This window comes from Periplaneta americana, chromosome 6 (genome assembly GCF_040183065.1).
Source record: "Periplaneta americana isolate PAMFEO1 chromosome 6, P.americana_PAMFEO1_priV1, whole genome shotgun sequence".
Lineage (NCBI taxonomy): Eukaryota > Metazoa > Arthropoda > Insecta > Blattodea > Blattidae > Periplaneta > Periplaneta americana.
In genome coordinates this window covers 16,932,722-16,959,151 of record NC_091122.1, presented here as the reverse complement: position 1 = coordinate 16,959,151, position 26,430 = coordinate 16,932,722, and the positions used below count along the sequence as shown (strand labels likewise).

Sequence of the window (26,430 nt, the reverse complement as noted above, 5' to 3'; positions counted from 1 at the left end):
CGAAATTACAGTAAAACGTATTTATTCACAAAACTATACATTAAAGAACACCAATAAAACATTCTCAGGTATTACGTCCTGGCACAATACAGCTGAAAGATGCAAAACAGGAGCTCAAGCAGTGCACCTCCTCTGTCACCACAGGTGGTGTCCAAGGTGTGGAACGGTGACCAGGGCGGGTCCGTGAGCTACGGTCAGAGTGCTGTGCGATACGGCAACAGGGGCGACGTGTGCGGCCACTGCTACGGGCGCTACGGCCACGGGCGCGACCAAATGACCAGCGCCCAGGATTCCGGGGGCGGGGGCGGCGGAGGCCACGGCCAGGAGGGCGGCGAGGAAGACCTGGAAGGTAGAGAACCCCGATGCAATTAAGAGTACACATAGGAGACAAATAAGTTAGAATTTAATATTACATTACATCTAAGAACTGGACGAGAATTTTAATGACTAGGAATGAGGTAAGAGTTAATCCGGAGCAAGTACATAGGGGAGAGTTGGGTAGTATCGGACATCGGGTAATATCGGACAGTGAGTTTCTTTCATCTACCACCAGATGATACTACCTGAATGACATGGTTACGTTTCTGTGATGTCGCATACAGAAACGTAACCATGTTATTCAGGTACTACCATCTGGTGGTAGATGAAAGAAACGCACTGTCCGATATTACCCGATGTCCGATATTACCCAACTCTCCCCTACTTAATTAATTTTGGATCTGCACCTCGCAGCGTAAGCATGAATGTGTGAGAAGTGATTTAGCTGCTTTAGAAGATGGAGTGACCACTTTAGGAGAGCAAGCTAATAGATTATGCTGACAATGCTGAACAAACTCAGGCAAAACGAGCTGATATTATTCAATACCGGGGAACCTCACTAAGAAGGCTAAGAAAGGAAATTTTAAACTGGATGAATTGTACTATACAGGATGTCCCATGAGGAATATTTCAGGATAATGTAGCTTGGATTAAAGTACAACGATTTAACCCTATGCATACAGGGCTTTTATTAAAAAGTTCCCAGACTATATAACTACTCATTTCAATTAAATTTAGTAGTAGTAGTATTTATTTATTTAACCTGGTAGAGATAAGGCCGTCAGGCCTTCTCTGCCCCTCTACCAGGAGATTCCAACTACAATATGAACAATAAAATTACAATTAGTATTAAATTTACAATTACAATTACAATTAAATCAAAGTACGAAAAGATTACCTGAATAATTAAAGCTAGATAATTTATCATAGAGAAACAAAGAATATTTTATATTTACTGAATTAAAAATTAAATCTAGAATAACAAAATTGTATAGTGATGAAATTACTGAATATTGAAATATTTTGTGATAGATTAAAGAAACTATTTACAAGAAATCAATTACTGACCAAGTGCCTAGTAAGTTTTCGTTTGAATTCAATTTTATTTCGACAGTCCCTGATGCTAGCAGGTAGCGAATTCCAGAGTCTTGGCAGGGCTATTGTGAAAGAAGATGAGTATGAGGAGGTGCGATGGGATGGTATTGTTAGTATTGTTTCATGACGAGAGCGTGTGTTCAGATTATTTAAGGGGTAGATAAAGCTTTTAGCAATAAAATTTTGGAAATATTCAACATTTTTTTCTCCATTACTGTATCTTATACAGTAATGGAAATTAGTATGTGCAAAACACTGTCCTTCTGCTATATTAAAAAAATATTTTTACGGTTAAAAAATCCATAAGAAATATATAGGCCTAATCGCTGCAATTTTTTTTTGTGCAACTATTTTTCTTACCGAGATTGTGTGAAATTTATTAGGAGAGCACCAAGATACAGCATTTTCAATTAAGTATCATATTACATTGTTCTAAAACGTATAAATACGTGTATAGTGTCTCTTTGTATTTAAAAGTTTGCCCATCAATATCTCCTCAACCATTAGACTTCGTACATAGGTATATCAGGTAAAATCGATTTAGATTAACCCAAATTACATTATCCTGAAGTATTTTACATTCCTCTTGGGAAATCCTGTAGGCCTATATATCGTTTCCTAGCTGACTTTCGTGATCTGACGTCACTGATTGATTACATGGAGGTAATACTAGCGCACAATTTAATGGAAGAGATAATATGAGATTCTGTTTTAATTTATAGTGAATGGTTGGGAATGAAAAAGCAAAAACTGTTTTCTTTGGCGGAAAATATTCTGTAGAAATTAAACTAGCAATCAACAACGAATCATCATTATCATTATCATTTATGAATTAGAGTTTAGCAAGACTCTTCCTCGTACAGTAGACTTTTAATGAACTTTCCTTTGCAACTGTAGGTTTCTTTATTTATAGGCTACTAAATTATTACTTTAGGAATTCTTTTAAAGAAAATTTATATTCCGACAACTTCAATGAAGAAGTGTGTGTATGATATGATAAGCGCTCTGTTTTGCGCACCACCATATTTTCAGGCTGCAATGATCTTGCTGAAATGATCTTCGATACATTTTATTTTTCAATTAATTGTACAGGATCTGCCAAAGTATATCTGTGGTCGTGAGGAAAAAGGTCTTAAGTCATTTTTTTTGTGAAAATGATATTTTTATATATTCTGAAAGCGGAAAAAATTCTCTACAATCTGGTAAAACGGTGGAAGTCAAATAAGACTCCTGACTGGATTTATAGAGCGTTACCAAACGTTCTAAGTACTTTTTGAATCGAGCACACACAGAATAAAGGACTTGAGAATATTTAATACTTTATTCCTTACAAACATCACATGTTTACTTTCATGCTTCCCTATTAAAAAGATCTAACTTGTATTTCAGCTATTTTATCAGATACTGACACCCTTTCCTTTTAAAACTTTAAGCACCAGGTAAGACCTATTGTTTAAGACCTATTTTGCATTCCTAATAATTTACATTTCTCATTTATTTTGACATGAAAAAGGTCTTACGTTAAAATAGTCCCTTCTACTCAGTTTGGGTTCTAGTCTTAAAAGGGCTTAAATGCGGCTATTTTTGGAAATAATCAAGAAAATTGATAAATGTGCAACATTACCCATTTTAGAAGAAATATAAACAAATAATATCCAGGAAAAATCTCTTAATTAAAAAAATATATAATTGACACCAATATCAATCTTTCTACTGCTCTCCTGAAAAGTATACAATTTTTACTTAAGACCTTTTTCCTCCCGACCACAGATATGTTACCGTACAGTCTTGCAAAGAATGGTAACTTCTTAACTGGGATAATGAATTGGCGATTGAGAATTGATGAAATACTAACAAAGGAATGGAAATAGCAGAAAAAATCGTTGTACACCACTCAACTCAATTGTTTCAGCAAGGATTTGAACAGGAGTCTCCGGCGTGAGAAGCCGACAAACTACAGTAGATTCAAATACATCTTAGATAATTTAATTATTATGTATTTATTTTTCCCAAAGTTTATACTCACCAGCTTGAACATGTTGCTGTTGTGTTTTGGCGTGTGTCTGTGGTGTGACTGTCCTTCCTTCGTTCCCCGCGGCTTATATACGAACAGCTTCCGTTGTGTAGCAGGTAGCCCAAAGAAGTGAGGGAGGTCGTCCACTTCCCTCATAACGGGCCGATGATGTCATTGGACGTAGTGGGTAGGGTATTTTAATTGTCAGCAGTAAGAACTTTTTGTCCGCCACTGCAATTTCCACTTGCAACAATTTAATCTGGATCGGCAAATCTTAACAGCACTCGCTATTCGCATTCAAGTATCCCGTTGCATGTAAATAGTTCTTTTTGCCTCCTGAGGCACAAGGTCGCTTATTTCATGGTTAATTGCGTCGAATTATTATAACATTTTTTAAAACAACATTCTGTACCGCATACCAGTCAATTGTCTGTTATAAGTTGTCGTGGAGACAGAAAAACAAATGAATACTCTTATATTGCGAACTTTCACAAGATTAGATAGGTCTAATATAGTAGAATGCTAAGTTGCCATGGATAGAAGAAAGATGAGAAACAAAAGAAGGAAATTTCTCGATTTCCAGAAAAGTAACTGATTTTGCTATTATCGAAGCTGAATAAGTTACGAATGAAAAATAAATCGTACAATTTATTCCGTTATTGAAGCAGAAAAATCATCAGTGTAACGTGAATGCTCCAATATAAGTTATTTTTTTTCTCTCTCTCTTATATATCGATCGTCTAGTTCAAAAGTGCGACAACTCAAAAAAACAGGTTTTGAAATATCTTCAGTGTAAAGTTTCAAATAAATCACTTAGAAAGGAACAGAGTTCTGGTTCGTAACCACGACAATTAGAAATGAGTCAGTATTCAGGACGAGTTTATCACAATCTTCCAGTTCATTATTAATACATTTCGAAATGTACTCATAATGAACCAGTAAAGTCCATATTTATAATTACTTCTAAAGCAATTTATTTCGTTTTTTTTTCTTTTTGGTTGTAAATATGACTTATCTCAATATTGAATCGGAAAGAGCTCTGGAAGGGGCTTCCAGTACAATAAATAACTGAAAAATGGCAATTTTTTAGTTATAATAATAATAATAATAATAATAATAATAATAATAATAATAATAATAATAATAATAATAATAATAATAATTTATTTTAGCTGGCAGAGTTAAGGCCGTAAGGCCTTCTCTTCCACTTCAACGCACTTTTGAACTGGACGATCGATATACTCGCTTTAACATCTCTGGTCATATAGCGAGTTAATCTTTTGCATGAAATCCGAAGGCCTGTGTACTATTGTTAAGACTGGTTCTATTGTTGTGAACTAGATGGCGACTGTATATTATGTATTACTGATTTGTTATGAATATGATTTCGGTGATGAATGAGGCAGGTGATATTCAGGGATGTTGTGGCCCGAATTTGCTGGCATTTGCCTTACGGTTGAGGGAAAACCCTGAAAAACCTCAACCAGGAAATTTAACACGGCCAGGAATCGAACCCGGGCCCTCTGCGTAAGAGACCACCATGCTGACCCCTACACGACAGACGTGGTCTATAAATTATTATATTGTACTCTATGAAACAATATTTAATACATTGTTAAATTATGCATTAGTGGTATAATATATCATATTCAACTTATCTTAACGGTAAAAAATTTATGAAGCATGAATGTAATGAATTCTTCCCCGTTCAAAATATGAGCAAAGAACGTGGGAACACGTCTAATGCATGAGGAACGACTTTAGATCAATATGAAATCTGGGGAAACAAGTTATCGTGACATTGCAAATGATTCTGATCACTGCAAAATTCGACCATTTCTTTCCCACTTGGACAGCATAGTTATATCAAATGCTAGGCCTACAAATAAATTAAGTACTAAAATAAAAGTACCTGAGACAAAGTTTAAAAACGGGACAAAGGACAAAGTATATTCTATTGCAATATGAAATAAAGGTCTACATTACTTTATATATGTTTCTGATGTTGATATTCGTAAGAATCTAGAAAGAAAATATATTTTCAGACAGCCATTCCTAAAGTTGATGTTTAACCCTAGGCAAGCGTGTTAAAAACTATTATACGCTAGCGTTGGAAATGTACTTTTAACACTAGTGCGAAAAGTATTTTTAATCCCGACTTATAACTCTTTGCGCCGATTGCCAGTTATTCTTGTCTACTAGATGTCACATGACAGCAATCGCAACCGATTAATAAAGCGGTACAAACAATGGCATGCCTACTTTTAAAATAACTGTTTCCGGTTAAGAAACTTACACGAATTAAATAAATTTCCTTAAGTAGTGATGACTATACCAAATAATTAAGAATTAAATGTAATTTCGAATGCTCTACCACTGAGCTATATCACCGATTGATTTTAATGTGAAAAAAGTTTCACTATTACAATGAGGGTAAATACAGCACTGGGCAAGTCAGGGGAACTGTCTCTATACCGGACGAACTGCTGTGTAAAAAAAATAGTGTACGTGTAAAAAACTATTTTATTTTTTCGTAGAGTTGCTCAACTCGGTCTGCAGCTTCAATTCACAAACATCCCTATTCACAAAATAAAATATTTTTTGCGCTTGTGTTGTAAATAACTATTTTTCAGCATAACAATAGTTTTTCTTTATTTTTCGTAAGACAAGGAAATAAGACTACGAAAATATGTGAGAAAGTTTTCACAGAAGACATTAATTTATTTATAAAAACAATATGCAACTTTCATAAAGGATGGTGATGTTGCAGTGGTGATGGTGGTGGTGGGGATGATGGTGAAGAAGAAGAAGAAGAAGAAGAAGAAGAAGATGATGATGATGATGATGATGATGATAATGCTAATGAGAGGAAGGTGAAGGATAACAACAAAGTTCTTAAATTTCACATACATACTTTCCACACAAATTCATTCGTAAATAATAGGCCCGTTGAAAGTATAATTTCTGCAACTGTTTATAAGAAGTAGTCCTAAACAAATAACTCAAAATACCATGGGCCGTATTCATAGACATTCTTAGCGCGGGCTTCCGGTGGATGATCAGCGAACTAACGTTTTTCGTATCCATAAACCAGTGTTAGCGATATGATATGATATGAATCCCGTACAAGTAACCAGTCGATAGCCGGGGCTAGTTTAGCACGCTCGTAGCGCGGAGTAGCGAAATGTCTATGAATAGCACCCCATGTGTTTTTCTGGGTACAAGACAGGAATTAACATTGCCATAAGAAATCCGTTTTAAAAACAATGAAAAAAAATAAAGGAAAAATTGTGACGGTGTCGTGTATTGTTCCTGGGGTAGCTCAGTCGGTAGAGCGTTCGCGCGCTAAGCGAAGGGTCCCGGGATCGATACCAGGCTCCGGAACAATTTTTCCTTGAAATTATTCAAACCTGCTTTGCAGGGAGCTACTACCTGAAAGCCAAATTTGTATAATGAAGGAATAACTTCATCAGTAGGCCTCGTTTAGAAATAAGTAGGCTTTGAAAATTTGTAAAACAAGAGAACATCATTCATGGTTGCTAAGTCAAAGCCTGACGTACTGTTGTTTTACAAATTTTCAAAGCTTGCTAATTTCTAAAGTGGCTCACTGATTATGTTATTTCTTATTTGTTTTTATTTATAGGTTTCTTATCACAGTGCTAATTTCCTATGTTCTATAAACAGAAAGACATGCGTGTGTAAAAAAATCTATAACATAACAAAAAGGCTGATTAAATTTACTTACTCAAAAATCCTAAAATTTTTAATATGATTCTATATTTATACGTTCACCTTACAAATGATAGGGCATGAAGAAATGTGTAACGACAGTCTATATATAACCAAAGAGAAAAAATAAGACACGCCTACATTATTAGAAATTTCCGTAAAGTATGAAAATTGTCTTGAAAAGGGAACAGCATGCTTAATTAATATTACTGCTTCATTAAAATACTGGAGCATGATTTAAATTAGAGTTAAAACATTACATTTAAAACAAAAGAGACAAAAGTACCTACATTGTCGGTAGATTGCTGTAAATATATTTACTCTTGTTTTCCTTGAAAGCTAATCCGTTAAGTGTGGGATGAATTATTTTCTAGCGAGAATAAAATACTGAGTGGCCATGGAAACTAAACAAAATAGAAACGCCTATTACGCTCCATACAACGAGAACAACATAAGAAGGTAGATTTAGCATTATCACTTATATTCGGAACGGAAAACTGATATATGAAGACACTTAAGTATTTTCTAGTAAGCAATATTAAAATCGAGAAAAAGAAACCGTGCAATGAAGATGACATAATGTAATTCTTCTTTGTACTGTATTTCTACGGTTTACTTCTATCTTAATGTTGTTAATATTTATATTTACATTTAATTTCATAAATTTCGGGGGTGCTCCAAGTGAGGCAATATCTTTATCCACTACAAGATCCTCTGGTCTACTTAAAACCTAGAAATGAAGTTAAATTACTTTCTGTTTGGGATTATAAAAAAATTATTTTGTAAGCGTTTCAGAAACTAAAACTTTATCTTCCAATTTGGATGTAGGGTAAAGGTTGGTAATACTGCGATACGAGTAATATTGTGATAGTTCTTTTCGAGAATTTATTACAATTTTACTGAGAGACAGGAAGGTTGGTTTTTTGCGTCAACGTATTAAGGGAGTTTGTATAGTTTTTTTTGTGGATGTTTAGTTTGTATAATTTGTTTTTAGTCTGTATAGTTTTTCGTGTTTAGTTTGTATAGTATGTTTGTAAGACTTCATAATATAAGTTTCCGGAAACACTTAGGCCTATTCCACGTATAGTAATTATTGACACCCCAATTAAAAAAAATGGATGTGCCATTTTTCATGTCACTTTTCATTCCTTCCTTTGGCTTCATCTAATAAAGTGACACCAAAAACTTTTGTGCGAGATCGTGCGTATTTGCTTGGTTTCCGCATAAAACCAATCCGCGGAAAGTCTAAAATTCCAGTCTAAAATTCCACATTCAGTATTCCCAACCTAACACACATAACAATTTCCCTCTTCTTACCGCTCAAGCGACATATTGATTTTACTGCTTTAGGCTTTTAACATATTATTTTTAGAGGCGTTCAATATAGTAATAATTATAAATTGGAAACTTACCACTGCAATTTCACCTAAATTGCACTGTTAATTATTGTTTTTAAATATTTGCAAAAATTAAGTAAACTCTACAACTCCAATAAAGTTACTGCATTCGTGATGCAAGTAACATTAAGGAAGCCGTGAAAAAGTCAACAAGATTCCAGACTCATCATAGACTGGGGGAAAAAAACAGACGTATATCACGGCCTGCTGGAGTATAGTAAACACAGAAAACATTTTAAATCAACAATGTTGAAGATAGATATTTTTGTATTGCAAATTTGTCGTCATTGAACAGAAACCAAGATGGAGATTTCATTGCAACTAATTAGAAATTCCTCTTTCCGGTATGTAATAAACGATCTTCGCATAAAATAATGTACGATACACGAGCGGTATGTTTTCTTTCAATTCTCGGAAATTAAAAAAGCTCAACTACGTTTCGCTTTTTCAAACTTTTCCTCGAACATGAAAACTTCAACATACCGCTCTTGTAACGCACATTACTATTTCCTTGCATGTTTAACTATATTCTGATTGTACCTATGCAGCGTAAAATATTACCATGGCAACTAAAAACTCACGATTAAGCAAAGCCTGCATGGTATAGACAAAAAAACAAGGTGCAATAAAAATGTAAGGAAAGAGTTTTTGATGCCACTGTATTTATGTATTAGTATTTAAGTTAGTTACCAAGGCAACGTCTGAAAAGGCCAGTCTAGCAGGAGCTACGTGAATAGATGAGAATCAACTTCTCGAATATTCTCTAGTTTGATCTCCATGGGTACATCATAAACCTCATTTACAACCACGAGAAGGACACGTATTGCCGCATATTTTGTCGGGATGACCTTTGATGACATTTCATGGATGTGATATTAAATATTTGAGACATTTAAACATTCTGGTACACTCTTTACGAGTCACTGAGGTTTATTGCAGAGGTCTAGATTCGATACCCACAGGGATAGCGGCCTGAACCTAATGTTTAGTCAGATGTCTGAAATCTATTACAACTAGTGGCCTGTGCAGCAAATGCTGCAAACTAAGTTCATTAGACGTTCAAATAAACATTTTTCAGATTTATTTTCAATGAAGAGTACCAGACATTCTGAAAGTTATTTGCTTCCATAATAATGAAAGATACTCTCTCTCGAGCCAATACTGAAGAGAACCACGCATATAAATATCTACACCACACCGCCATTAAATATATGAAAAATACCCAACCCCACTTGATTAATAACTATAAAAATATTTGATTTTTAATAATATTATTATCTTACGTAAGTTTTATAGCTTTCAGTAACATATACTACATAGCCGCCACTCAGTAAAATATAGAAATCAAAATCTAATTTAAGTTATTCCCTATATCTACTTATATAACCCCAACACGTTTTACTTTCATATCATCAATATAGCATTAATATGTATAATTAATGAAAAATAGTCACATCACGGCATTAACTACAATAATATTTCATTTCTAATAGTAATAATGTCATCAAATCACCTCAAGTTTTGTAGTTTTTAATATCCAATACACAGCTGTACCCAGAAAATTACACACCACAGAATCGAACCTGTAAATATTATTTTTAGTAAGTTAAGTTTTTAATAACCAATTTAATTTGAGCTCTAAATATGTCAGCATTCTTGCAGATCATGGCCTTCGGGTAATATTGTTTACTGTAGTATGTGTTTTGTTTTATTCTGAAATGCAACTCGGCCGACTTGATGCTCGCTTCGCTTCTCCTGAATGCAATTAGCTAGTTCTCACAACTGACGACAGATGGATTTTGGAAAATAGGAAAATTATGTTTAAAAATTGACATTTCACTGAAAACTACTATTTTTCCGAAAAACGTTGGGTTCCAAGCTTCAAAATGAGGGGCCATTTATTAAAATCCGTTCAGCCGTTTTCCCGTAATTTCCATTACCAGTTCAAATTATATATATAGATGTATGGCAGTAAAAATTATGATCCACAAAACTTTCCTATATTGGAAAAACGAGGTCAACCACTGTGTGACTATTATTGTAAGTTAAAAATTACGGATTACAGTACAAAATAATACGACCGTGTCCGAATAATTAATGAAAAAAGATTAAGCTTTACAATCGATGACATATAAATCTGAGGGTTGTAGATGACAAGGGAAGAACCTCTCAAAGATGGATTGGCCAACTGTAACGTAAACTGCAATTGGAGCCAGAACAAGCTTTTGAACCTAATAGGGATATATTATGCGAAGTTTTACCGCTAGATGGCAGGAGTGTTCCATGCGGCGCAACATGTAGGGCTTTTTTTTAATAAAAAAAATGTGTCCCTTTTTTATTCAGTATACTCCATTGCAGTAATGCAATACTACACACATTTGTTGCTACACTGTTTTTACATTCTGTCGGAACTTAAAACAAAAACTAATAGTAAACTATTTACAAGGATGTAAAGTCAGCTGACTGAATAGAGTTTATGAATTATTTAAAATTATTAATACTAATACTATTTTAACTGGAGTAGTGCTTTCACTATTTACAATATAATACACTGCCGTGAAGTCTATTGACTTAATAAAGGTGGTGAATTGCTTATAATTATTTTAACATAATATCTAACTACTACTACTACTGAATACTAATACTAATACTAATACTTTTAAGTAGAGTAGTTTTTTCACTATTTACAATATTTACAGTGATGTGAAATCTATTGATTGAACAAAGTTTCTGAATCCCTTATAGTGTTTTAACAATAGTTTCTCATGTGACACTGGCCATCTATCTTGATTTCTATATATTCCTTGCTTCAGAATATCCCTTTGTTTATTCAATTTGACACACGAGTATATTAGGTGATCTACTGTTTGTGCATCTTGAAGGCATGAACACGTTGAGTCGTCTTTGATCCCGAAACGGTGCAGGTATACCTTGGTTTTTCCATGGCCTGAGATCACGGCGGTTACTTCTGCTGTCAGCGTAATATTTTGTTTCATCCTCTGACGTACAGACGGGAAGAACTTCTTACATATAGCTCCTTTAAGTGAGTTTTTCCAGTCGTAGGGCTATGTTATGTCATATGCTACAGTTGATTACGTTTTCCCGCTTGTTGGTTTTCTGTGCGTGTCAAAATTATATTTACAGTTATTTTGTATAACCTACTATAATTTAATATAATTCAATATTTTATTACCTCATAATTTAATTTAATTTACAATAAATAATAACGTAAACCTGTATAATATTGAGCGATTCCCCGAGATGTGTGGGGAAATCTGCAGTATGCAGAATATAGATACGAGTACATTGAATGTTCATGAACATAAACGAGAACGAGGTGTACGAATAAAAAAATAGGAACTACCTTTATGTCGTAGGTGAATATTGCCCTCTTTAATCATTAGTATTTAGGAACCGTACGCTAAAAACAGGATATGCAGCCACCAATGTGTTTTTTTATAGGGAAGGGACTATCGAGATTGAATTCCTTGTATTTTTTCTGTAGTTGCAGAAAGATCAAGTGCAATTTTTAATAGGATGATATAATATGATCGCAGTAGTATCACGATTAGTCGTGCGTTTTGTAGGTTAAGCACATGCAGTTTTGAATGCTATGTAGGATGATTTTGAAAATTTGAAGTTAAAACATGGTTTTAATAATTAGGGTACAGTACATTAAAAACATTATTCACAAAATGGATTTCACTATGGATCGTCCTGGATAATAAACATCCCAGTTTATCGAGAGTTTACTGCAGGCGTAAACTTCGGAGACTCCTACAACTACTGCATATAATCTAAGCTAACATAGCTCGCTGTCGAGGTTGCATATGTTTTTATTAATTTTTCTTTCTCCTCTTTCAAAATGAAACTGTAGTGAACAATTTCTTACTTGAAGTAGTTACTTTTATTTAATAGCTAGCACTTTCGAGGCCCAATTTAATTACTTATATTTTTTAAGGTTTAAAGCATATATTAAGAATATTTCGGGACATGATTGAAGACAAAAAGCTTTCCCTGGGTTTTACATATAGGAACATAACAAAAATTTGTCATTTTTTTTGTTGTTTTTAAGAGTATTTAATATACTAATATACTACGTATAACCTCAATGTTTATATACCGAAAAACAAATGCAGACGCAAAGCGCACCCCTCAAAGTACACGTGCGCTATCTGATGGTGCTAGTTCAGGATATCCCTATTCTTGCGTGATGATCATGTTGATGGAAAATTAAAAACAATACATACATAGAATTTTAATCTATTTTTCAACGCAGTTACCACGCGAATTAAGGAATTAGCGTATTGCGGCAAATTCTTCGTAAATTCGACCTTCAATGACATCATAAGCCAGTTCTGTATGGACCTTGAAATTCTTGCAGCAGCACAAAGAAAACTACAATCAATGCAATGGCTACACAGTTGCATCGTGAAAGTTAATTGAGTCAAACGTTTTATATTCTAAATGAGGGAAATGTAATGGTGAATTATTTAGAGAGAAAATCCAGAAAAGGATAATTGCTCTGTAACAAAGGGTACCGTTTGGTTACAGCAAACGTAATTAATATATTATTATTATTATTTTATATTATATTATATATATTTCTTTTGTGCGAGATCGTGCGTATTTGCTTGCTTTCCGCACAAAACCAATACGCGGTAAGTGTGAAATACCACATTCAGTATTCCCAACGTAACACACATAACAATTTCCCTATTCTTACCGCTTAAGCGTCATATTCATTTTACTGCGTTAGGCTTTTAACATATTGTTTTTAAAGACGTTCAATATAGTAATAATTATAAATTGGAAACTTACCACTGCAATTTCATCTAAATTGCACTGTTAATTATTGCTTTTAAATATTTGCAAAAATTAAGTAAACTCTACAACACCACAAAAGTTACTGCATTTGTAACGCAAGTAACATTAAGGAAGCCGTGAAAAAATCAACAAGATTCCAGACTCATCATAGACTGGGGGAAAAAAGACAGACGTATATCACGGCCTGCTGCAGTATAGTAAACACAGAAAACATTTTATAGGAACAATGTTGAAGATAGATATATTTGTTTTCCAAAGTTGCCGTCATTGAACAGAAACCAAGATGGAGTTTTCATTGCAACTAATTAGAAATTCCTCTTTCAGATATGTAATAAACGATCTTCGCACAAAATAATGTACGATACACGAGCGGTATGTTTGTTTTCATGTTCTTGGAAATTAAAAAAGCTCAACTACGTTTCGCTTTTTCAATCTTTTCCTCGACCATGAAAACGTCAACATACCGCTCTTGTAACGCATATTATTATTTCCGTTTTGCATTATTTTTATATTTTACAATCTCCAATAAATTGAATGTATGAAAAGAAACTTTTTACAAGGTTGTATACATAAAAATTGACTTTAGGCTATTACGTGTTTACGTGATAAGTACTCATGAAATTGCAACATATTAAAAAAATACTTTATAATCTTCAGAAAATTTTCTCTAGATGAGAATCATTTATAGCCAAATAATGTTACTGTATTATCATGAAAACGGTGCATTATATTTCTCACAATCACAGGACTTATCTGGATTTCTTCTTGTGGGACCATATGAAGCCCATTGTGTATTGAGAAAAAAAAAACTGACGACTTAAACGTAATTAATTAATTTATGTACAAAAAATATTTCTATACACTTAATTTTTTCTCTTTTTTCTTTACTTTTTAGCGGTCATCCCTTTAACCCTTAAATTCACAAAGTATCCTATAGGATACAACAGATTAATAGGCTATCTTCTTCTATATATATATATATATAATTTGAACTGGTAATGGAAATTACGGGAAAAGGGCTGAACGGATTTTAATGAGTGACCCCTCATTTTCATGCCTGGCATCCAAAGTTTTTCGGAAAAGTAGTAGTTTTCAGTGAAATGTCAATTTTCCTACATAATTTTCCTATTTTCCAAAATCCACCTGTTGTCAGTTCTGAGAACTAATTTTATTGAATCACGGCCGACTTCATTGAATTTCAGAACAAAACACACACTGCAATAAACAATAGGCTATTACACGAAGGCCATGACCTGCAGGATTGCCGACATATTTAGAGCTCAATTCAATTTGTTATTAAAAACTGATTCTGCAGAGTATAATTTTCTGAGTAGGCCTACAGCTGTGTATTGGATATTCAAATCTACGAAACTTGAGGTGGTTTGATGACATTATTACCATTAGAAATTAAATATTATTATAGTTAATATCATGATGCGTCTATTCTTCATTAATTGTACATAATATTGATGCTATATTGATGACATGAAAGTGAAACGTTTTGAGGTTATGTAAGTAAATGTAGAGAATATCTTAATTTAGATCTTAATTTCTATAATTTACTGAGTGACTGCTATATATAACTACAACACTTAAGTAAGATAATAATATTGTTATTAAAAATCAAATATTTTTATACTTATTAACCCAGTGGGGTTGGGTCTTTATCATATACTTAATGGCGGTGTAGTGTAGATATTGATATGTGTCATTGTCTTCAGTATTGGCTCGAGAGAGCGCAAAAATTACAGTTCCTAAGGAAAGATCAAAAGGTATTACTTACTGATAAAATAAGAGGCCTAGAAAATGTTGTAGTCTCCAGATCATTTCAGAAAGATCTCTTAGAAGGATAAAATGATTTTACGCTCTACATTTCAAGTTCTACATGCAGCAGTTATACGAAAATGCTATTGTTCGAAAGCTTAGCAAACCTGACAATTTTTTAACTTTTGCCTACAATCCACAATGACCTGAAATAGCTACTGCTATCGTCCTGACATTGATACTTGCGTTTTAGCGTTGAAACTCAAAAACTGAATTTGGATAGGTTCAAGAAAAAGTATTTGGCCTAAAAAAATTCATTGAGAGGGAGTATGTTTCATTATAATGGAAGCAAATAAGTATCAAAAAGACAAGTATTCTTCATTGAAAATAAATCTGAAAAATTTTTATTTGAACGTCTAACGAACTTAGTTTGCAGCAGCATTTTCTGCACAAGCCACTAGTATGCTATAATTTTAATAGAACAATAGAAATAAATTAGTAGGAAAAATTAAATTTAACCAAAATTTCACAATACTATAACATTTTACAACATATAAAATATGAACATTGCGATCCTGTGTTTTCTTTACAGTCCGACACGGTTTAATAAACTAGTGTGAGAAATGAAGTTTTGCTACCTTAAGGATTAAGTGAATGGTTCATTAGGCAGCTTTTTGCATTACAAACTTCAAATAGACCCTTGTCATGTCAACAGTACGTTGACAAATCGTTGGAAGATGGCGGACTCCATCTGCAGCATCATTTCTGGATCTTTTTTTCACTGATAGATCTAAAGCTGTTCGGATCCAAACTCTTGAATGCCTCGCTTCCACCCATCAAATGTTCAAAATGTTTTCCTCTTGCTTCCACTTTTCGTTGTTATGAGTTTATGAATTGATTAAAGTTGCAACACTTGCTGCCAAGCTGTCAATATCTATTAATATTTGAGGAGAAAAATTCGCTCCGGCGTAGGGGATCGAACCCGCGTCCTTAGTTTTACGTACCAAGCGCTCTGACCTCTGAGCTACGCCGAATTCAATCCACAGCATCGGATCGAACCTTCCTCCTTCGGTGTTTCCCTTTGTGGCCTGACTCCAAGTTAGGCATATATGTTGACGTATATGTCTAGTGTCAACTGCCATTATACTAGGAGCGCACACAGTTGAGTGACCTATTTGGCCGGGATTCCGCAGTTATGATGCACTGCTAGCTATGAGAATATTATGGATTTATTAATTTGTCCTACAGAATAATCTCCTCAAATATTAATTGTCAACATTACACAGATTATTCTGCAGGACAAATTAATAAATCCATAATATTGACAATATCTAGCAGACGTTTCATTATGTTCTTTCATTAAAACTAAAAAACTAAGGATTTTCGGACATATGTTTATATGGACTTTTTTTCTTGTTTTGTTGTGAGGAACATGCCCCCAAGGTTTGTCAAAGTATTTCGGAAAGACTTTGTATATATTATAGTTATTTAGTATCTGTGCGAAACATTAGTTTTATTGGTGCATTAAATATTTGATGATATTTATTACCAATTTTTACTCGAAATTTTGTCATCGAATAATTCCCGTCCCCTCGATTTTTCTCCTTTCGAATTTTGAGAAAACAAGGGGGAATTACGCAAGTAAATACGGTAGTAGTGGTAGTAGTAGTAGTAGTGATAGTGGTAGTAGTGGTAGTAATAGTATTGGTGGTAGTAGTAGTAATAGTAGTGGTAGTAGTAGTAGTAGTAATAGTAGTGGTAGTAGTATTAATAGTAGTAGTAATAGTAGTAGTAGTAATAGTAGTGGTAGTAGCAGTAGTAATAGTAGTAGTAGTGGTAGTAGTAGTAATAGTAGTAGTAGTGGTAGTAGTAGTAATAGTAGTGGTAGTAGCAGTAGTAATAGTAGTAGTAGTAGTGGTAGTAGTAGTAGTGATAGTAGTAGCAATAGTAGTGGTAGTAGTAGTAATAGTAGTAGTAGTGATAGTAGTAATGGTAGTAGTAGTAGTGGTAGTAGTAATGGTAGTAGTAGTAATAGTAGCAGTTGTAGTAGTTGTGGTGGTAGTAGTAGTAGTGGTAGTAGTAGTAATAGCAGTATTAGTGGTAGTAGTAATAGTAGTGGTAGTGGTAGTAGTAATAGTAGTGGTAGTGGTAGTAGTAATAGTAGTGGTAGTAGTAGTAATAGTAGTAGTAGTGGTAATAGTAGTAGTAGTGGTAATAGTAGTAGTAATAGTAGTAGTAGTGGTAGTAGTAGTAGTGGTAGTAGTAATAGTGGTAGTAGTAATAGTAGTAGTAGTAGTGGTAGTAGTAGTAGTAATAGTAGTAATAGTAATAGTAGTGGTAGTAGCAGTAGTAATAGTAGTAGTAGTGGTAGTAGTAGTAATAGTAGTAGTAGTAGTGGTAGTAGTAGTGGTAGTAGTAGTAGTAGTAGTGGTAGTAGTAGTGGTAGTAGTAGTAGTGGTGGTGGTGGTAGTAGTGGTGGTAGTAGTAGTTTTAGTAGTAGTGGTAGTAGTAGTAATAGTAGTAGTAGTAGTTTTAGTAGTAGTGGTAGTAGTAGTAATAGTAGTAGTAGTAGTGGTAGTAGTAGTAGTGGTGGTAGTAGTAGTAATGGTAGTAATAGTAGTGGTGGTGGTGGTAGTAGTGGTGGTAGTAGTAGTAGTGGTAGTAGTAGTAGTTTTAGTAGTAGTGGTAGTAGTAGTAATAGTAGTAGTAGTGGTAGTAGTAGTAGTAGTAGTGGTAGTGGTAGTGGTAGTAGTAGTAGTAGTAGTAGTAGTGGTGGTAGTAATAGTAGTAGTGGTAGTGGTAGTGGTAGTGGTAGTAGTAGTAGTGGTAGTAGTAGTATATTCTTTGTTGGACATGTATGTTTCCACCGCTAATGCAGTAACTCTGTTGGAGAAAGGAGAGATAAAAGAAGCAAAACAAAGGCTGGACGGGTACAAGAAGTCAGGAAGTAGCCAGATAAACAAACGGGGCTAGATAAATACCGAACTGCAAGGGAAGACAAACAGGTGATCAGCCACAATTTCCGAACAGCGTCGGGCCGAGTATCGACCCCTCTCGTCAGACCAAGGCTTAATGAATTTTGCAGAGCTGAGTGGGCCAGCTGAAAGCTGTACGCACGCCGTGTCTGACCGCGTGACAAGCCACTCGCTGTCTTCAACACTGTTGCTATAGCTGCATGTGACTATGAAACACTGTTTAACGTTAATGACTGAGGCTTGATAATTCCTACCTTTTCCATTGCGGAACTAATACGAGATGTGAGGTTCCAGATTCATATTTAGCGAGAGCGATTTCAGCATCGTGCGTCTACAAACTTCTGCCCTTTATTTTAGTTATTTACTCTGAGAAAGACGCTATGAAAAAAAAATGCTAGCAATCATGAATCGCTTCGCTTCACTTTTCAATTCTAATGAGTAGTAGTACCTATCTTTAAGAAGGGGGACAAGACTAACTGTAGTAACTTTCGAGGAATATCACTTTTGTTGACGTCGTACAAAATTTTGTCCAATATTATTTTGAAAAGATAACTCCACATGTAGATGAAATTATTGCGGACTATCAGTGTGGTTTTGGGCGTAATAGATCAACTATTGACCATATATTTTGTATTCGACAGATAATGGAGAAAAAATGGGAGTATAAGGGTACAGTACATCAGTTATTCATAGATTTCAAAAAGGCATATGACTCGGTTAAGAGAGAAGTTTTATATGATATTCTTATTGAATTTGGTATTCCCAAGAAACTAGTTCGAATAATTAAAATGTGTCAATTAATTAATTAATTTTGACCTCCCCAAAATTCTTTTTCGCTCCGGCCTCCCAACTAACACTCTATATGCATTTCTGGATTCGCCTATACGTGCTACATGCCCTGCCCATCTCAAACGTCTGGATTTAATGTTCCTAATTATGTCAGGTGAAGAATAAAATGCGTGCAGTTCTGTGTTGTGTAACTTTCTCCATTCTCCTGTAACTTCATCCCCCTTAGCCCCAAATATTTTCCTAAGCACCTTATTCTCAAACACCCTTAACCTATGTTCCTCCCTCAAAGTGAGAGTCCAAGTTTCACAACCATAAACAACAACCGGTAATATAACTATTTTATAAATTCTAACTTTCAGATTTTTTGACAGCAGACTGGATGACAAAAGCTTCTCAACCGAATAATAACAGGCATTTCCCATATTTATTCTGTGTTTAATTTCCTCCCGAGTATCATTTATATTTGTTACTGTTGCTCCCAGGTATTTGAATTTTTCCACTTATTCAAAAGATAAATTTCCAATTTTTATATTTTCATTTCGTACAATATTCTCGTCACGAGACATAATCATATGCTTTGTCTTTTCGGGATTTACTTCCAAACCTATATCTTTACTTGCTTCAAGTAAAATTCCCGTGTTTTCCCTAATCGTTTGTGGATTTTCTCCTAACATATTCACGTCATCCACCAACGTTAACTTTAGTAAAAGACTAAATAATTCTTTGGAGATTAGGGGACAGTCGGGTAGTATCGGACATCGGGTAATATCGGACAGTAAGTTTCTTTCATCTACCACACGATGATAGTACCTGATTGACATGGTTACGTTTCTGTGATGTCGCATAGAGAAACGTAACCATGTCATTTAGGTGCTACCATATGGTGGTAGATGAAAGAAACGCACTGTCCGATACTACCCGATGTCCGATACTACCCGACTCTCCCCTATAACTCGATATCAAGCACAAATTCTTATTGTAACCATGTATAGCCAATCAGTATATAGGCAATACTTTCAAGTTCATGCCACTTCAAATGCATGCAGTTCAAAGAATCGTCCTTTTCTAGATCACATGTCACAATGCTGCATCTTGCGTAAAGAAATGGGGTCATCTCTACACTCATTAACGTACCGAGTAGTGTGTGCTGCCTATAATAGGCAAGGTCTCAGCTACGGCGAGAGAAGATTTACTGGGGCAAGATCGAATCGCAGATACTATGACCAACTGTTTTATTTTCAAGGCATTATGAGAGGGCTGTCCAGTAAATTGATTACGTCTAAAGAAACTGACAAACCAGAAGCACTATCTCTCGTGCAGTTCGGATTTGTGCGAGGCGGGCCTCGCACCTCGCATGCGTAGGTTCAGAAAAACCAAGGATATACTGTTGCCAATAGAGAGGAAAAGTTAATTGAATCGTTGAAATGTACTGACATCATGTAAGTTAGCAATAAATGTAATATTTCAGAAGGCCTAATTTGAAGAGTGTGGTCACAAAACTCGCTCATCCATTTGGTCATTTTTATGATATACAGGGTGTATGGGGTCATAGAGCCAATTGGCTAGTATATATCCATCGATTCATAGAGTCATTCAACCTAAGAGCCAACTGGCTAGTCTCTGATATTGAGACAACTCATCCTGCCTAAGGTTTTTCCGTGGTTTTCCTAAGGCTCTAAGACAAATGTCGGGATGAGCCCTATTAGAAATGGGCCACGGACCTATATGCCCTTCTCCATATATATTCCCCTTTATTATAAACGACGTATGTCCTAGTTCAGAATCTATAAATTGTCTATTAAATATACGAGGTCACTCAATTAGTCGCAATTTGAAAGGACAGGGACCTCTCAAATTGCAGATTTAGATTTCATGGCGCTTCTTCTGACGGCCTTCACATGCCTTGTCATCAAACAACAGATGACAGCGTCTCGCCATCCTAACGGCAAACACCAGCCATCTCCTCCTCGCCCCGTTCCGTGATCACTTGATCAAATCTCAGTCCCCCTCGCGTATGTGGTACCTAAGAGGTTACGTCCAATTTCGGCTTCCCCTTCAAAATTTTCTAGAGCGCCTTCAGTGGAGCAGCGTAACCCGGAGTGAGACTAGTGGCCAACAGGCTTGGAGCTCACATATTTAGTTTTGTACAGCCCCCAACCCCTTGCTAGGACGCGTTTTGCGTACTTTTTAAATTTGTCCTCCCAATTCTCTTTCGATTTTTCGTATAAGTACCATTGTTTTAACTGATGATTATTCATGTCATAAGAAAGAAAAAAATGTCATCACAATTTTTTTAGAATTGTAATATTCAACTAATTATTAAAATTTACAATATTAGACATTTCACAACGTTGCTGGACGGGGAGGAGGGAGTTTACAAGTACCAGTACAGCTCAAGCGGATACAGACATACCGGTACAAAACAGATGCTCTGTTCCAATGCAGGGGTGGACCAGGACAACTGTTGTTTACATAAAACGAGCAGCAAATACAAACTTTCAATCTTATGGTAAATTTGCATTTTATTTAACAATATTGCTCTATTTTTATTGCACGTCTAAAAAATAAACAGTAATGGTTTACTGCACAAAGTCACACGAACTTTTTTTCTAGTCTTTCCCGTTTCCATAAAGCAATAAGTACCATTTTTAAACAAATTTCTGGTTCTGTGATTTTTGAAACGGGGTAAGAGACTCCTAGTTTCTAATAATAGTTGAGAAACTGCTACAAAAGTTCGCCGATTAGGTAACCTTCTTTGTACATCCTTCTTGCCTCACTTGAATTACGACGACTTTCTCCATAAATTAATAACATATGATATTCCTAAACTGTGAATGACATTGTAAGTTGTTTATCGAATGCCCTGTACTGAACTGTCATCCGCTCGGCAGTAGACCTATGGACAGGGAGCTTGAACTCTGCTGACTCGTACTTACGTTTGTGCAGAGTACTGCCTGCTGAACACGTTGCCACGTCTCTCACGCCGGAATATTAACAAATTTAAGCATACATTACTATTTAATTTCACGAAAACTTAATAGAACACACAAATATTTATTTAAACTAATATTAACCCTTTGCTAGATGTATCTACTGACGTAATTGTTTTCGTAATTTTATAACGATATAAGCAGTATAATGCAATTCAAATACGACATATTTTTTTCTAAGAAAACTATCAAGTTTTGACTGTATGTTGTATGGACATTTTTTGATCCTATAGACCGGCCCCGACGATTGTGGAAAGGACGGTACTTAAACCCCTTACAATCTGTGTACATACATAATTTTTGGAACCTCTATCGTCCACACCTGTGGAGTAACGGTCAGCGCGTCTTGCCGCGAAACCAGGTGGCCCGGGTTCGATTCCCGGTCGGGGCAAGTTACCTGGTTGAGGTTTTTACGGGGTTTTCCCTCAACCCAAGATGAGCAAATGCTGGGTAACTTTCGGTGCTGGACCCCGGACTCATTTCACCGGCATTATCGCCTTCATCTCATTCAGACGCTAAATAACCTAAGCTGTTGATAAAGCGTTGTAAAATAACCCACTAAAAAAAAAAAGAAACCTCTATCATTATATTTTAAGCTTTTCTTCCAAAACAATGCTAATCCTTGTCTAAAAGTTTGTGTTATTGTGGATGTCACTTGAAAACTCACTCAGTCCGTAGACCAGTATATAAAAAACTAGCAAAGTTCTTTCACAAAAATTGACCGAACGCGTTTTGGAGTCACACACTTCATTTGTCTTTCCTTCTTGTCACTTGTAACACTTGTTATGCGTAACATTCAAATAGCAGTTTTTCCAGATTCATAAAAATTTGGACTCATTTATACGCGACGAACCTTTTTTTACTCAAGGGAATCCATACTACCACTCTGTGAAATATTTACTATTCCTCCATAATCACCCTGTATGATTGTGAGTCGACGACCGGAAAAGACTCAGTAGGTACTCAATTTTATATGACACAAAGTGGATGAGATGGAAAATCTCGCTGTAACAATATGTAAGTCGTAGAATTACATTATGTGGAGCTTATTTAGAGTAAATTAACCTGTGCGAACTCCTGAAATTCATTCTGGGATCTCGCAAGGGCGTGCAGCCTGACAATATCCCGGACTCGTAACCTCGCAGGCTTCCGCTGCTGTCTGATGGATTTAAAATAATTTCGAGGAAATTGTAAGCGAGCGCTTAAGGTTAAGGTAACGTATCGAAATACCCTCCCCCCTCGACTACCATGCGGAGTGGAAGAGGAGAAGGGGTGGATCGAAAGCAATAAAAGATTGAGAAGCGCTCTAAAATATACTTTGCAGCGCAATGGAACAGAAAAGCAACGGGTGTTTCACAAGCTAGGACTCAAAACAAGTTATGCCACCTACAGGAAGATACGGTTAGTAGAGACGATATATGAATGTGAAATAGTTTATACAGGGTGTTCTTTAAAATTTCCAGCTTCATATTTCGAAAAGACAGCATTTGTTAGAATACAATTCTGAATAAATGTTTCTTCGTTTGAAGGAGGAAATAAAGATATTACATGTTGAATCATTCGTACACTACTTTTAACACTTGAATATAAACCATACATACAATAACATAAATACAGACATGGAAGTCCTACACATACAACCCAAAAACCAAAAACTCAACACAATAGAACAATATGAAATATACAGACACACTAAAACACACCCTGATCAAATTCTCAACGCACAGATCAATTTCAGAACACACACACTATTTGACACCACATTGCAAACACTTTTCAACAATCGAACGCACCCACATAACAGGCAGCGAAGTTCGAGATGACGCCGAGATCTAGTAGGTTCTGAGGATGGTGTGAAGAAGCACCGAAACAGCTGTAAGCCGCACATGCTTACACAATTAACACGAGTAAGATCGCCATTTAATCAATTATTTGAAGATATTAGTTACTTTTTATTTAGTGGAAGTTATCAAGGTCGTTTTAAGGTAAACTTCGTTTTTTATATGGGAAAATTCAAGCTTTCTGCATCATATTCTCATTTTATGCACAAAAACAAACAACTTTTGCCTGAAAGATTTTGGAGGGTCAAAATGGCATGATATCTCATCACCCCCAAGCACTCGAAGTCACCCACTGCCGATGAAGATGGATCTTGCAAAATAGTCCTTTGTTTGAAGTTGTTAAAATTCACAATAAAATTTTTCCCGCCTTCCATATCTTGTTCTATAACACAAAAATTCATTTATAAATCCAACCCTTATCCATTAATTTTACTACAGAAAAAGTATTAAAATTTGTTTAAAACAGCAGGAAGATTACCCAACTGAATTGTTGTTTAAACATTTCAAAGTTTTCAACATTAAACAAATGTATTATTTTATTTTATTAAAATATTTTCAGAGAAATTTTAGTAACGTTGAAAGGTATATACATAAATATAGAACTAAAAATATGAATTCTCTGCGTTTGTGTGAACCAAAATGTAAAACCAATGCAGCTTTTTATCATAGCATGAGTCAAGGTCCCAGATTATTAAACAAATTTTATTCCAATAACATTTCAACCACGAATCCTCTCCAAATTAATTAAAAAATAATAAACAATTTGTATTGTATTTATAGTTTGGCTTTAAACATATTAAATACTATTTAATCTGTATTCACTCTCAATTTTAATTTTATTTTTGTCTGTATTGGAATCCCCTCCTGAGCACAAGTCTTACTCATTCAGGAGTGGGCTAGTTTATCTTTAATTGTATTTATTAACTTGTATTCATTTCAAACTTACTAGCAAAATAAATAAATAAATAAATGAATGAATGAATGAATGAATAAATAAATAAATAAATAAATTTAATATCAAATTCATCCCTCCTCTTCCAACTCCAACTATTGGAGGCTCTCTCTGCATTTCTTTTCTTTGTGAGTCACAAAAAAATTACCTCGAAATACAGGGTGTTAAAAAGTATCCAATATTTTACGAGGTGATTGTATGCATCAAAACAAGAAAATAATATCTAATAAACATGGGTCCTACAACACATGCTTTATGAGATCTGAACACTTGTTCATAAGAGGTGCTCAATGCTCCTTGCTTTCTCAGATTTCCACCTTTTCCGTTCTCTATCCAACAGTCTTCAAGGAAACTCCTTTAAACGAAGATGCCTTACAAACTTAGCTTGACTACTTCTTTAACTCCAAACCAACAGATTTCTTCAGATGCAGAATCGAAAAACTACCCCAGCGTTGGCAAAGAATCATAGATAATGCAGGAGAAAATAGAAAATGTTTCAGAATACAAACGAAGAAATATATCTGATTATAGAGAGGTTGTAGACAAGCAATTTGAGATAGGGAATCCAGGGTCTCCCAAGAAATGTAGGCTATCTAAGTTACCAGTTGTTAAAGTTGATTAGGCCTATATTTGATACTCAAAATCCAATATTAAAATGAATTAGGGCATGCAATGGTACGGGATGGTTACGGATCTTATTAGGGATTGGATGAAACCCAACTGTTAAGAAATAATCAACCGTTTTCAAAATGAATCTGTAAAATTGCCCGCAAACAATGGGACAGTACGCCACTGCACTGGGTTTTGTTTCACCCTCATTAATTTGCATTATTTTAAACATTTTAGAAGAGAATTATCCGCATAAATCTTCGGTGTAAAGGATAATGCATCAGACGTCAGGCCAAAAAAGGTAGTACATTCGAGTCTCACCATAGCAATTTTTTTTTTCAATACCTGAGTCAGTGGCGTACTGGCGTAAAACATTTCACGTCATTAAGTGCAAGTTAGAACCCGCAGACTCCTAGTTTCATATCTTAAAATACTTATCTAGTATAATGATAAGTAACAATCTTACTTACATTATTGAAATTGTGTATTACTGAACTCATCGTGTCGGTAAAATGTAGAGATTTCTTCAGACTGGAATATGAGCTTCCAAATTTGTGTCCCAATTATTCTGTTTTCTTAGAGTCAGTCTTGCCTCATTTAAATTGTACTGCTTGAATTAAAACTTTTGCTTAATTTAAAAGATTCGTCCCATTTATAAAACCTATAAAACGTAACTTCAACAGTAATGTGAAATCAGTCTTATTATATGGCTGTGAGACATGGAAAACAAGTAAAATTATAGATGTTTACGAAGAATTTTAAAAATTAGATGGCCAGATATAATGACAAACTCAGAACTATGGAAGATAACAAATCAGAAAGAAATCACAATATAAATCAAAAGACGAAAGTGGAATTGGATAGGGCACACAATCAGGAAGGAATATGGAGCAGTAGAAAGAATGGCTTTGGATCGGAACCCCAAGGTAGTAGAACAAGAGGAAGGCCAAAAAATACATGGAAGAGAACAGTTTTGGAGGAAATTGCTAGGGAAGGGAAAACATGGAGCGAAGTGAAGAAGTTGGCTACAAATAGGGTCCGATGGAGGCACTTTGTGAATGCCCTATGCTCCTCATGAGGAGATACAGGAGTTTGATTGATTGATTGATTGGTTGATTGATAAAACGCAT

The 26,430-nt window shown here is 35.0% G+C and overlaps 2 protein-coding genes across 4 annotated transcripts in view; both read right to left on the bottom strand.

Moving 5' to 3' along the window:
• Positions 1 to 26,430, bottom strand: part of Epac (Exchange protein directly activated by cAMP) — a 643,268-nt gene that overhangs the window by 115,406 nt on the left and 501,432 nt on the right. The window lies entirely within an intron of this gene.
• Positions 6 to 3,598, bottom strand: LOC138701060 (neuropeptide-like 3). The gene is made up of 2 exons (XM_069827613.1): positions 3,440 to 3,598; positions 6 to 342 (listed from the first exon to the last, which is right to left on the bottom strand). Exons 1-2 carry the CDS (start codon positions 3,581 to 3,583, stop codon positions 136 to 138), a joined length of 351 nt encoding a protein of 116 aa, XP_069683714.1. The 5' UTR covers positions 3,584 to 3,598; the 3' UTR covers positions 6 to 135.

Excerpts from the sequence above, each read along its gene's own strand:
- LOC138701060 (XM_069827613.1), bottom strand. The coding sequence starts at position 3,583 with ATGAGGGAAGTGGACGACCTCCCTCACTTCTTTGGGCTACCTGCTACA. Across the intron at positions 343-3,439 it reads ACAGCAACATGTTCAAGCTG|GTCTTCCTCGCCGCCCTCCT; the intron begins GTGAGTATAAAC and ends TCTACCTTCCAG.